At 40.2% G+C, this 13,487-nt stretch overlaps 1 protein-coding gene across 2 annotated transcripts; it reads left to right on the top strand.

Moving 5' to 3' along the window:
- Positions 1–1,011: 1,011 nt before the first annotated feature.
- LOC311079396 (uncharacterized protein) lies at positions 1,012–12,966 on the top strand. Of its 2 annotated transcripts, none has more exons than XM_084108791.1 (11): positions 1,012–2,237; positions 3,211–3,342; positions 5,042–5,126; positions 5,952–6,143; positions 6,254–6,322; positions 6,502–6,603; positions 8,065–8,190; positions 10,214–10,246; positions 10,388–11,472; positions 11,715–11,858; positions 12,051–12,966. In XM_084108791.1, exons 4-9 carry the CDS (start codon positions 6,024–6,026, stop codon positions 10,577–10,579), a joined length of 642 nt encoding a protein of 213 aa, XP_083964917.1. In that variant the 5' UTR covers positions 1,012–2,237; positions 3,211–3,342; positions 5,042–5,126; positions 5,952–6,023; the 3' UTR covers positions 10,580–11,472; positions 11,715–11,858; positions 12,051–12,966. The 2 variants fall into 2 exon arrangements, with proteins under 2 accessions (XP_083964917.1, XP_083964918.1); XM_084108792.1 differs by having other exon boundaries at positions 1,012–3,342; positions 12,051–12,259; positions 12,535–12,966.
- Positions 12,967–13,487: the final 521 nt, after the last annotated feature.

Below are 13,487 nucleotides of genomic sequence, written 5' to 3'. Positions count from 1 at the left end.
AGAGCACAACACGTTACACACTCTGAGAGAGGAAGAACAACAGGGTGAACAGCCGAGAAGAAGAAGAGGAGCAAGGATGTGTGGTGGAAGGGTAAGGAGGTAAAACAGAGGAACAGGCTAAGATTGTGTGTTTCAGAAGAAATAAGTGCCATTATTGTAGATCATGTTCTCATTCATGACCTTATGGCCGAGGCTGGATGAAGGGTGCAGCCGAATGTTGGGAGAACAACCGTGTGTCTTCAATCATTCAAGCGTTTGTAGACAGAACAGGTGTGTAATCAGACAGTGTTCACTCTACTGCACTGTACTGTTCACCATAAACTGTAGACTTACTGTAATGCTATAGGCTATTACAGAAGTCTACTTGCATTATACATTATACAGTAAATATACTTGATAGAGACACGTACATACAGTATATGTGTGATAGTCTTGTTTTTTATATCACAGTGCCACTGTACTGTAATCTTTTGTCAGACCAACAGTAAAAGTGCATATGTGAATCCTGTCCAGTCTCCTCTAGAGTAATGCGTATATGTGTGCTGTTTAAATTTATATGTCATTCAGATACAGTGCAGTATTTTGTATTTTCAATCATTGTCATCAAAATCGTAGCCATAGTTTACATCTGAAACTAAGCATTTTGACATTCTTGTTTGTGAACAATGACACAAGGATATGTTCTTTGATATTGTACTAAGGATTTTGAGCAAGTTACAGGAGTTTGATGGTAGGCTAATCTATTGTGTTCTGCTGTTTACGAAATGCACTTAGGTACTGGTGTGCAAATCTTAAGGATGATTCAATAAATGTACTAAAGTGACTGATAATAACTGTTAATAGAGCAGTTACAGCAAACATTATGTAACTGCTGTCTCTCTCTCTCTCTCTCTCTCTATATATATATAGAGAGTCTCTCTCTCTCTCTCTCTCTCTCTCTCTATATATATATATATAGAGAGAGAGAGAGAGAGAGAGAGAGAGAGAAAGAGAGAGAGAGAGAGAGAGAGATAGAGACAGCAGTTACATATAGTCATAATACAAAAGAAAAAAAGTGTTTAAAAGAATCATGAATCAAGCTGACACGTTTAAATGTTTGTTTACAGATGTATTTTGTTCTTACTTTGATTTTAAAAGCCATTGGATCTACACTAACCCTAACCCTAACCCTAACCCTAACCCTAGCTCTGTCTCTGCCTGTCAGACTGACTGAGATCTGCTCATACTGTGATCAGCCGCCCTTCCCCCACAGCACTGACTCTGATCGCGCGCGCGCCCTTCCCCCACAGCACTGAGACTGATCGCGTGCGCGCCCTTCACCCACAGCACTGAGACTGATCGCGTGCGCGCCCTTCCCCCACAGCACTGAGACTGACTGCAGAGTGAAAGAGATGAGATGAATGAACTAACAGACTGACCAGTGACAGAGAGATAGGTAATCAGCAGTGCTGCTCAAAAGATGACAATCTGTTGTGGCTATGCGTTTTTAAAGCACTTTTACATTGTCTAACAGCTTCTCCGCCCTTTAATGTAAATACCATTCATTTATTAAATACATAAAAAGATAATGCTGTTAAATTACACGTTAAAGTTTAATTTTGAGCCTCGAAATAATCCACACTCCTTCCCCCTTCTTAACTCAAATAAATTCTGAAGTAGTTGTGGGACACTGATGAAATGACAACAACACAGACAAGTGCAGAACTGGAGATATACCAGCTCATATCAGCCCTGCTGTATATTTGCAGACATCAATTTACTATTTTGATTAATGATATTAGTAGAAAATAATATGCCTGTTCAAGAGATCTAGGTTGCTCATTTAGGCATTTTTTGCTCTTTTAAACCTGTGTTTGTACGCACATGCGCAGTGGTTCCTAGTTCGAGGCGGGTGGATTCGTTTAAAAGTGATCATGTGCTCTGTCCACTAGAAAAGACCGGAAAAGACACTCTGGAAAGACTCACTTCACCACAGGTTTTTTTGTTTTGTTTTTTTTTAGTTTGAAGAAAGAGTACTGTGATTAAAACTGTGGAAAAAAAGATTCTTGCCATCAGATAATGTTCTATTAGGTTAAATAAATGTAGTCACAATTTCAACGTGAAATCCAAATACGTAATTACGTCATTTACGCAAGTCTGCGACCGTGGATGTGTTTTCCCGGGAAATGCAGACACGTGACAATGGGACGCGAAACAGACGACGACAACCCCCACCACGCACGCATTAAAGGCTAAAGGTGAGATCTAGACTTGTCCTCAAAATGCATGATAACTAAATACATTGTGAAATATGAAAGTTAGTAAGATGTGTTTATTTTAGTTGTTTAATTATTTTTTCCTTAGGGTTTTATTTACTTCTCGACTGTATTTGAGTTTGCTTCTAATATGATGATTTGCTGCAATAAAGAAAAAGTTTATTGCCAACTTGTAGGCAATGGCCAGTAAATAGAATTTTGTTATTTTTTATATAATAGTACTTTAGATTCTGCAAATTAATCTAAACAACTGAGTCAGTGATAGTCTACTAGCCTATATCATTGTTTTTTTTTTTAATCAAAAGTGTTGTCAACTATCAACAGTAATTTGTATAAATAATGAAATAATGAATTCCATTTTTTTATATCATTATTATTTGATAATTTTTATTTTATATAATATTTTTTATTACATTATATGCCTGTTCTTATTATTATTTATCTTTATAGAGCTTTTTTGCCCAATGCCAGTACATAGACACTTTATAGTATTTTTATTGTGTGTGTCAAATCCAAAGCAGACCAAAAGCACATTAAAAATAGCCCCTATGAATCTAGCTGGTTACTGACTGAAAATCTCCCATACGCTCTTAAATCAAATATGAATATACAGTAGATTGATGTCAATTGTGGTCACAAGGCACACAAGAACTAATGGTTTTTGGCATCATTGACATTGCCTTTTTTATCTAAATGCCTGTTGTTGACTGGTCACATGTGCTGTCATTGAATAGAGCTCTGTTGATATAATATAAAGATATACTTTAGTGTTTAACAGAAAAAAACACAACACAGGTTTGGAACAACATGAGGTTCAATTGAAACAACAATTAATATAATTGTATGTTAATTATGTATGTTTTTGGGTGAACAATTCCAGTAAGATCAACAAGATTTTTTTAAATATGCTTATTTATTTCATTCACCTTATATTTATTTTATTTATTTTTTTCAGTCATTTCAAGAAAGAAATTCAGCATGCTGGGAAATAAAAGGCGTAAAAAACCTCTGCAGGACGCTGAGCATCACATTACCTGTGAAACCGACAAGCCTGGGCTTCGAGAGCAGTTCATCAGCAAATATAAAGGCAAGTATAAATTACTAAGCAGTTTAGTAATAACGTTAATCTACAAAACTGAGAATTTAATGTGAGGTGAGTCATATGGTTGTTAGGCCAACTAATATCCATGTTTCACAAGTTAAACAAAACCAGTTACATTTTTGCATTTCTGGTTCCATCAACCCAAAGTCAATGTTTATTTGCACATTCTGAACCCAGTTATGCATAATAAGCCGACAGTGCATGTGGTCATGTAAACGCAGACTAAGGTCACCATAAACAGCATAAGCATAAACCAATCGACACAGATAGATTTTTGCCCCTTATTTGCAGATTTGCCCGGCATGTAAACACATTAACCTCTGTGTTCTGTGGCTTATTGAAGGGAGCATGTGTGATGTGTGACAGGAAAGTGTCCTTATTTTGGATTAAAGCACATCCAGACAGAGCGAGTGTTTTCTTGACCCAAGAACCTCTTAAAAGTATTCTCATCTCGTTCAGAAGTGGTACAGTCAAAATCCTGCACCCGATACTGCATGAGAGGAGAATATGAGTCTGGAAGTTTTCCTCTGAAATTCTGGAATACTCTTGGGCTTTATTTAACATCACAACTGACATGACATATGAAATACACAGTCAGATAAACGAATGGTTAGGTTTTGACGTCATTAACCTGATTTACTTATAAAGTAGTGGTTTACGTGGTTATTGGTTTGCATGTAAACCTGGATAATGGATTATTTCAAGAAGGTGATTTTATTTTGTTATCAGCGTATCGGTGTGCATGTAAACATGATCAATGGGTTTTGGTTAAATTCCTGAAATAAGATCCATGGTTAGCACAAGATCAAGATATTTTCACGCTTTACTCCACAACATAAAATAGTAATACTCTCTTGTGTGTTTTTTTTAAAAGCCTTTACTTGTCTGGTAAAAGGCAGTTGTTAACAAGTGTCTAAATGGGAGACGGGTTGTCTGGGACATTAAACGTCATCAGCTGAACAGATTAACTCATCTAGTCACTTTCACAGCCTCGTTGTGTTTATAATCGCACTCTTGCAAACTATTCTAGGTAGATGTAGGGATGGGGATGTATACATCACACAATCAGTCAAACATGCATTATAATAATGCAGAAACATTATAAATATTACACAGGGAGATGGATTTTAAAGCTTTAGAGTTCCTGGAGGCACATTTATCAACAAAAAAAAAAAAAAACTCTATACTTTTATCTAAACTATAGAAGCCACATAAAACATCCATATACCACAAAGAAAAACTACCTGAAAGAGATGCAAATAATAAACAAACAGAATTGTCTTTTAAAATAATGCAACACAGTTGTTGAAGCTTCATCGTAAGGAAGTTGAAGTTGGTCAACCGTGGTGTAGTTTATAGATTAACTTTAGCTTATTTTCTGCAAATCCCAGTGGGTTTTTGTGGAGGAAACCAGGGGATGTTCAACTACTACCGGGTTGGCCTGCAAAAATAGGTTTGTGTAAGAAAATGTATGTAATTTTAACTGTATAATTTTAAGACTTAAAAGTATAATGTAAAGTATAAAAAGCAAATCATGCTTTGAGATTAGCCTGACTTTTGACTATTTTCCTTAAGTAATTTCCCTTTCACATCGTATAATGTACGTCATATGGTAGAGAACTTTTAGTAATAAAATAATAGTTGACATTAAAGAAACTGCAGCTAATGTATTTCTCCTCTTTAGAGCTTTCTTCCGACCGAACTGAACACTACACTGAAGCTGAGAACACGTTCCTGTTTGATTTTCAGTGGCATGGCAAAAATTGGTGGTGAGTACAGAACTGTTGGATTGATGTAGTAAGGATGCTAAAATATCTGGAACTGTAAAATACTTAGGATGTGTTCATACCTGGAGTTCTGTTCGCTTGGTTCGTTTGGTCCGGGTCCGCTTAGTGTTCAGATTGGCATTTCTATTGTCAAACCTGTTATGCTTGACCAGTCTGTCCTTTTTAGGGTCACATCTTCCTGTTTTTGGTTCGTTTACATGTCTCTGGGTCCATGTTACATTCTTTTTTCATTCGAACCGCACCAGAGTTCGTTTGGAAGCCAACTGAGACCTATTTATTCAGCATCTGGATCCTCTTGTTTGGTGGCACCAGGTTTCAGATGGCAGTGTTCACACTTATTCAAATTAACCACACTAACAGTCTAAACAAACATGCCAGGTGTGAACACACCCTAATAATTAAAATTCAACATGAACTGACATTAAGAGTACTGAGTGCAGTTTCCTTGAGTCATCTAAATTGGCTTTCCCTGTATTCCCTAAAGAGAACAAAATGATTAATTTTAGATGCCTTTATCTGAGAGCTGAGAGGATGTTGCAGTGCGCCATTTAATCTCATATATCATATAGATCAGTGGTTCTCAGACCCTCCTCTCTGCAGATTCTGTATGTCTCCTTCACCTGACACACTCAGATGAGTTCATAGAGCTGTGTTCTGATGATGAACTCCTCATCTGAATCAGGTGGATTAAAACACCAGACATACAGCATATGCAGAGTGGTGGGTTCCCAGGACTGGGGTTCAGAACCACTTATAATAACTGTACATGTCTAGCTAGTACTGAGTGGTCATTTTATGTCTTTATAGCATGGATGCATCTAAAGAAGACTCGTCCTTGGGAAGACTTATGTAAATGATGAGACCAGAAATACTTGCAAAATGAGAACCGTTGAAGTGAGCAGAAAACCTCACCTGTGTCTCTTTGCTGTACGAGACATTCTACCAGGGGAGGAAATCACTTACAATTATGGCGACTCAGATTGGCCATGGCGAGTCAAGGTACTATCAAGAAAATGCTAAAGAGATTAATCAGTAATTCTCACAAATCTCATAATCTTAACTCTCATTCTGATTAGTTACCATGTGATTGTGGTCTCATATTTCTCAAGCCTTTGAATAAAGCATCAGCAGAATCCACTGATAAAAAGCCAGCCAGCAGTTTGGGTCTGCAGAAATCGGTAAGTCCACTTTAAAACATCTGTATCATTATATTATTGACTCTTTCAGCGTAGAGTTGTGTGTGAAAGAAATGATAGATAACGTGTAGGACAGCTAGAGGAATGAACATGAACAAGTTTTTCTGTCCTTTACAAATATTCTGATTTTGATATTCACTGGTTTCTTTTCTGACATCCAGCCCCATTGTTCAGCTTCTGTTTCTTCTCCTGAATTGGACAAGGTGAACAGCAATGGTCCATATAAGCAGTCAGGCAAAGCAATAACATCAATGAATAAAACGGTAACCATCTCATACATGCAGCAACTATCTACTGATGTTTACTGCCAGCTAGTTGAAAGTGCAGTGAGTGATTTCTGAGAAACACTATTGATATTTGAAATCGACACCCAAACAGACACACCCCTCCCTTCATTGCTCGGCCCCCAAAATAATGAACACGCAACACAGGCAACCACTAACAGCTGGCGCTCAGGTGTTCAACTCGAAAAGATCTTTATCGCTGGCAAACCATAGGATGCTTTTTAAAGGTTTGGTTTTAGTTGATTGTAGGTGCATATCCACTTCATCCAGCACACGTGTGTAATAGTAGTGGGAAGTTCGGATCATTTTACTGACTCAGATCTTTAAATCTCGTTCATCAAAATGAACAAATCTTTTTTCAAGTTATTTCGTTCATTTCAGCAGAATGTATTTAAAATGTTACATGTTAGCCAAATTCCCCAAACACATCAAATGTTGATCGCATTTAGAATAAGAAAAAAATTGCAATGCAAGAAAAAGGCCATATTATGAGAAACAGTTAATTTATTTATTTGGGTCTTCAGGCTATGCATTCTGTTAGTTTACCTCACCTCCCGATCTAAGCCGTTCGATCATCCCGTGATCCTCATAAACTGAGCTTTGCAGTCTGTAGTACCAGATACAGTATTGATTAGTTCACGTTTCGAGTCTATCGACTTTGGGTTCAAGTCATTCGTGCATCACGTGACAGCCCCATATAGGCTGAGCTATGCAGTCGCTACCGGATACAGAATTGATTAGTTCATCTTTTGAGTTTTCGTGGACTTGATAGGTGAACTAATCATTTATCTTTCCGGTACTGACAGCATAGCCTCTGTGGGACTGACCGGAAGAACGAAAGACTTGGACCCGAAGTCTCGAGAGATGAACTAATCATTTCTGTTTCCAGTACAGAACCCATGGGATGTTGGGCATGTGCGGTCAGCGCAAAATGAACGAATCACTCTCTGAGACAACTCGGTAGTCCCGAGTCATATTAAAGATTCGTTCATGACGACCCGTCACTAGTGTATAAACGCTTCAAATGATACAAAATTGTATTGCCATTAGAAATGTACTTATGTACCCACACTTATGTAAAATGTACCCACAATTAAAACAAACAAACTAAAAATGACTTGGATGGTATGGAGTAAATGTAGCGCCTTACTACCAACCTCTGCTAGTTAAGTATAGTTATTGGTTCAGAGTTTAAATGTCTGACTCTGAACCAATGTAACTATTAATGTGACTATTGTCACAATTTGTATGTAAAGTTTGTATAAATGTTTGTTTAGAGTTTTTATTTTATTAATGATCTTTGCTTTGAAATGTGCAAAACATTTTTTGTTCACTCCTACAGTGTGTTTGTTCTTGTCTGAAATGGGTGCCACAGTTTTCAATATTGCTAATGTACATTTTATTCTTGTTTAAGCTAAATACCTCTTTATATATCTGCAGAAGCGGTTTCAATCAAGATTGGCAAAATTAAGACAACATCATGAAGATTGCTATGAACGTTTTAACAGAGCAGAAATTGAAAAGGAACACAAGATTGCTAAACAGCAATCACAAAAAGTTTGTTTGGTGAGTAATATGTGAACATAATCACACTATTCTGTGATCAACGCCTCAGTCAATTAACGGTTAATTATTTTATTATTCATTTATTTTATTAATTAACAGTTTGCTTAGTCCTTTTGCTTTTAGACCTTATATTTTTATTCAAATTATATTTCAAGCTGTCACAGTCATCCTCAGTCGCATCCACATCTGATGCACCCTCTTCATCGGCACCCTGTGCTTTGTCCACCTCTATAATGGCCTCATCAACCTCATGCTCTCCTGCCCTGTCCTCATCACCGTCACCAGCTCCTGCGCCACCCATGCCACCTTCATCCTCGCCTGGGCAGCCTTCATCATCATCATCTTCGCCTGGGCAGCCTTCATCATCCTCGCCTGGGCAGCCTTCATCATCCTCATCCTCGCCTGGGCAGCCTTCATCATCCTCATCCTCGCCTGGGCAGCCTTCATCATCCTCATCCTCGCCTGGGCAGCCTTCATCATCCTCATCCTCGCCTGGGCAGCCTTCATCAGCTTCGCCTGGGCAGCCTTCATCATCCTCGCCTGGGCAGCCTTCATCATCTTCGCCTGGGCAGCCTTCATCATCCTCGCCTGGGCAGCCTTCATCATCTTTGCCTGGGCAGCCTTCATCATCCTCGCCTAGTAGGCAGCCTTCATCATCCTCATCCTCGCCTGGGCAGCCTTCATCATCCTCATCCTCGCCTAGGCAGCCTTCATCATCCTCGCCTGGGCAGCCTTCATCATCCTCATCCTCGCCTAGGCAGCCTTCATCTTCATCATCCTCATCCTCGCCTGGGCAGCCTTCATCATCCTCATCCTCGCCTGGGCAGCCTTCATCATCATCATCCTCGCCTGGGCAGCCTTCATCATCCTCATCCTCGCCTGGGCAGCCTTCATCATCATCATCCTCGTCTGGGCAGCCTTCATCATCATCATCATCCTCGCCTGGGCAGCCTTCATCATCCTCGCCTGGGCAGCCTTCGTCATCCTCGCCTGGGCAGCCTTCATCATCCTCGCCTGGGCAGCCTTCATCATCCTCATCCTCGCCTAGGCAGCCTTCATCATCCTCGCCTGGGCAGCCTTCATCATCCTCATCCTCGCCTAGGCAGCCTTCATCTTCATCATCCTCATCCTCGCCTAGGCAGCCTTCATCATCCTCATCCTCGCCTGGGCAGCCTTCATCATCCTCGCCTGGGCAGCCTTCATCATCCTCATCCTCGCCTAGGCAGCCTTCATCATCCTCGCCTGGGCAGCCTTCATCTTCATCATCCTCGCCTAGGCAGCCTTCCTCTTCATCATCCTCATCCTCGCCTGGGCAGCCTTCATCATCCTCGCCTGGGCAGGCTTCATCTTCATCATCCTCGCGTGGGCAGCCTTCATCTTCATCATCCTCATCTTTGCCTAGGCAGCCTTCATCATCCTCATCCTCGCCTAGGCAGCCTTCATCATCCTCGCCTGGGCAGCCTTCATCTTCATCATCCTCATCCTCGCCTGGGCAGCCTTCATCTTCATCATCCTCGCCTGGGCAGCCTTCCTCTTCATCATCCTCATCCTCGCCTGGGCAGCCTTCATCATCCTCGCCTGGGCAGGCTTCATCTTCATCATTCTTGCCTGAGCAGCCTTCATCTTCATCATCCTCATCCTCGCCTGGGCAGCCTTCCTCTTCATCATCCTCATCCTCGCCTGGGCAGCCTTCATCTTCATCATCCTCGCCTGGGCAGCCTTCATCTTCATCATCCTCGCCTGGGCAGCCTTCATCTTCATCATCCTCGCCTGGGCAGCCTTCATTGCCTTCCTATGCGCAGCCTTCATCATCATCATCATCATCTTCTCTTGCTCCACCCTTATCTTCACTCTTATCTGTGATTCAAAATCGCAGATGTCTGAGACACTCTCATTAAGGGAGGTGGGTAGATTAATTTGCTTAATTATTGGGATGGTCTGGCTGTATTGCACTTGTAGAACTAACAATAGATTATATGAAATTATATATTATTTATATTTGTTTGTATTTCTCCTCTTCCAGATATCCTCTTTAAGGCCATCAAGAAAAAGACAGGTATGTGACTTGCCATGTGATACTTTATATGCTCAATTTTTTTGGCATAATTATGACTTTGCTTGCCAGTATCCACAATGCGATGAAACATAATGTTACAGGAACCACTGCCTTGAGTAAGTGTTATATTCTCTCATTCAGTATTCAGGAAGTACCGTCTGTGACACAGACTACAGCGATGTCACAGACTACAGCGATGTTGACCAAACATACCAAAAATCAGCTCAGATGAATCGGATGGTAGTTCTTCTGGACATGACATGGTCAAAAATGGCCAGACACCTTGAGTTTGTCCATCGCAGAGGGAACACTGCAGCTGGCAAAAATGAGTAAAGTCCTAATGGCCATGGAGAAAGGAACACTGTCTGACTACAAAGGAAAGATGCATCTGTCAGTATGAACTACACGCGAAACTTCATCATAGTTCATAAAGGACACTATTTTCTTGAAACCTTTGCTCACTTCTAAGCCGACTGGTGTGTTTAGAGCACACAGAGGTCGAACTCTTTTCCTGCCCTGGGCATCATCATCTTTAGGTTTCAGAGGACAGTTTTTGATATGTTTCCAAAGGCTACGCTTGTTATAAGGCCCTTGGCAGTAAATGCAGTGAATAAATTCTTTGGCTCTTTGTCTATTTTTTGAACGGTAGTAGGCAATCATCTCCCCATGTCCTTGTCTCACCACATCTGTGTTGTGGGCAAAGTTGCCCCTTTTTCAAAGGAGGTTCAACTGTACTCGTCTTTCTTTGGAATGTTTTGGAAATGCTATTGCCTTTACAACCCCCACTTCGTTGCGATGGACAAATTCAAGGTGTCTTGCCATTTTTGAATATGGCTTAGAGCAATTAAGGCAATACTGCTTCTTGTACGCCTTGCGGAGTTCCGTCTTTGGTGATGGCATTGACTGAATAAAAGTCTTATCACCAGACAAGGTGTTTGTCTCTTTAGATTGGCATTTCATCTTTTTTGGTGATGGTACAGTCATAAATTGATCAGATGAACTACCTGCCTCGTTGGGAGATGTTGGATGTATCAAAGCACTTTTGACAATGTCATGTCCAGAAGAACTACCATCCGATTCATCTGAGCTGATTTTTGGTATGTTTGGTCACATCAGACCCCATCCTGTTGAACAAGTGCTCTCCCAGCTGCTAATGGCCATGGAGAAAGGAACACTGTCTGACTACAAAGGAAAGAAACTTGATGACATTGAAATTGACCCAAATGGTACGAGTATACTTGGACTGTCTGTGTGTATCTGTTCTTTACATATTTGCAAAACAATGTATATGTTACCGGCAAAGTGTGTAATCCGGAATTCTATAGAATGCCCTAGGTAATGTAGGTAGGTAACTTAGGTAACCATCAGGCATTCTATACAATAACGGGATTTCACACTTTGCCGGTAACATATATAATCATGTCACAGATGGTAAGTATAAGCAATAAAGTGTAAATTTTTTTGTCAGTGAATTATTTAGAGCAACTTGAGGCCCAAGGTGATTCCATGTCAAGTGATGAGGAGGATTACAGTGACCTATCTCAGAAAACAGCACCAGCAGAGACTGATCAACTTGTTCAATCTGATCAATCTGTTTCATGGGAGGATCAAGGTAAGAAAAATCTCTAAACTACACAAACAACAATAATCAAATAAACATGAATCAGCTCCATGCAGCAATATCCAGCCAAATGAAAAAAATATACACATTAGGACACATTAGTCTTGATTTGGTCTTTACTCACCAATTTAGTTGTAATGAGAATGTGTAATGAGTATTTACTTGTTTTTAACTATTTCATAGGTTCTTCAAACGCTCCAAAAAAGAAATGGGAGGACAGTGAGGTAAAAGCAGTAGAGAGACACATGATGAAGTTCATCAAGACATACAAAGTTCCTGGTAAGCAAGACTGTGAAAGATGCATTCACGCAGAGCCAGAAGCTTTGAAGCAGCGAACATGGACTGGTGTGAAAAATTATGTGCGGAACAGGATCACGACTCTTAAAGAAAAGGTGGTTTGTAGGGTGGCACAAACACTTTAACACTTTGCACATTATGCTCTTTTTGTAAGAAATGGAGCTAAATTAAAAGAAATGAGGATATAGGTGTAGAAATATTTTGAGGATGGAATGAAACAGAATATAAAGTGCAAAGTTAGAGTATAAGAAGGCTAATGAAGAAGTAGAGGATATTAAGATAGTCAATTTTCATTATTCAGTTTTCTTTGTTCAGTTGCAATGAAGTTGGATGGAATGTCATGTTAAACTTTTTGATATTTCTGTCATAGAGGGAGGAGAGAATGTTAAGAGGATAAAAAGGGAAGAGTGAATAGGTGTGTTGGACATGGGCCGTGGCTGGATGTAACCGATCGGTGAGAGTTGCAGTGTGCAGGCGGGAGGAGCTGAAAACAGACACGTGAGTCGGACACTTTCTGCTTCCCGTAGTGACGCAGAGCCAGAAGCTTTGAAGCAGCGAACATGGACTGGTGTGAGAAATTATGTGCGGAACAGGATCACGACTCTTAAAGAAAGGGTGGTTTGTAGGGAGGCACAAACACTTTAACACTTTGCACATTATACTCTTTTTGTAAGAAATGGAGCTAAATTAAAAGAAATAAGGATAAAGGTATAGAAATTAAAATTGAGAGACGCTCACGCTGTGTTTGCATACTTTACCACAGCTGAAGTGAAATAAATGCATTATTTGCCAAATACACAGATATTTCAGAGACATTTTCATGCAATACATGTACTGCTTAATACAGCATCTGTTTGTACAAGAATAAAGTTCAACATAAGCCTAAATACCGATGAAGTGGGGTCTACATTGTATCAGTTTTATTTGGATAAACATGACAATATAACAGCGTGACTACATGAAAGGGGATTTCACTGTTATAAAAACAGATTTGTGAGCATTAGTGGAACTAAAGGTGTGAGAATTAACTCTTAATCATTGTGTTGCAGTGGATTCGGCCAATCGTGGATCAGTTGTGTCGTCATCAGAGCTCATGAGTCGCTCTGGAGAAGCTGCGCTGGCTGAGTCCTCCTGCTCTCCAATCGCTCTCGCCGTACTCTGATACCATACGTCACAGTCACGGGGCTTCGCTGTCTGAAGTCGGACACAAGTTCTAACCGGCATGCACTGCTCAAGTCAGCTGCTGATCGGTCTGCGCAGCGCTGCATGAAGTCCAACAAGCCTAATGCTCTCCTCCCTCTTTACATCCCTTTACATTCTCCT

The sequence above is a fragment of the Abramis brama genome, assembly GCF_963993115.1.
Source record: "Abramis brama genome assembly, chromosome: 3".
Lineage (NCBI taxonomy): Eukaryota > Metazoa > Chordata > Actinopteri > Cypriniformes > Leuciscidae > Abramis > Abramis brama.
Note: the sequence above shows the minus strand (reverse complement) of the source record. Positions and strands in the feature narration are given on the sequence as shown.

Coding starts and splice junctions, on each gene's coding strand:
- LOC311079396 (XM_084108791.1), top strand. CDS start 6,024: ATGAGAACCGTTGAAGTGAGCAGAAAACCTCACCTGTGTCTCTTTGCT. Junction 6,323..6,501: donor GTTTGGGTCTGCAGAAATCG/GTAAGTCCACTT, acceptor TCTGACATCCAG/CCCCATTGTTCAGCTTCTGT. Junction 10,247..10,387: donor GGCCATCAAGAAAAAGACAG/GTATGTGACTTG, acceptor TCTCTCATTCAG/TATTCAGGAAGTACCGTCTG.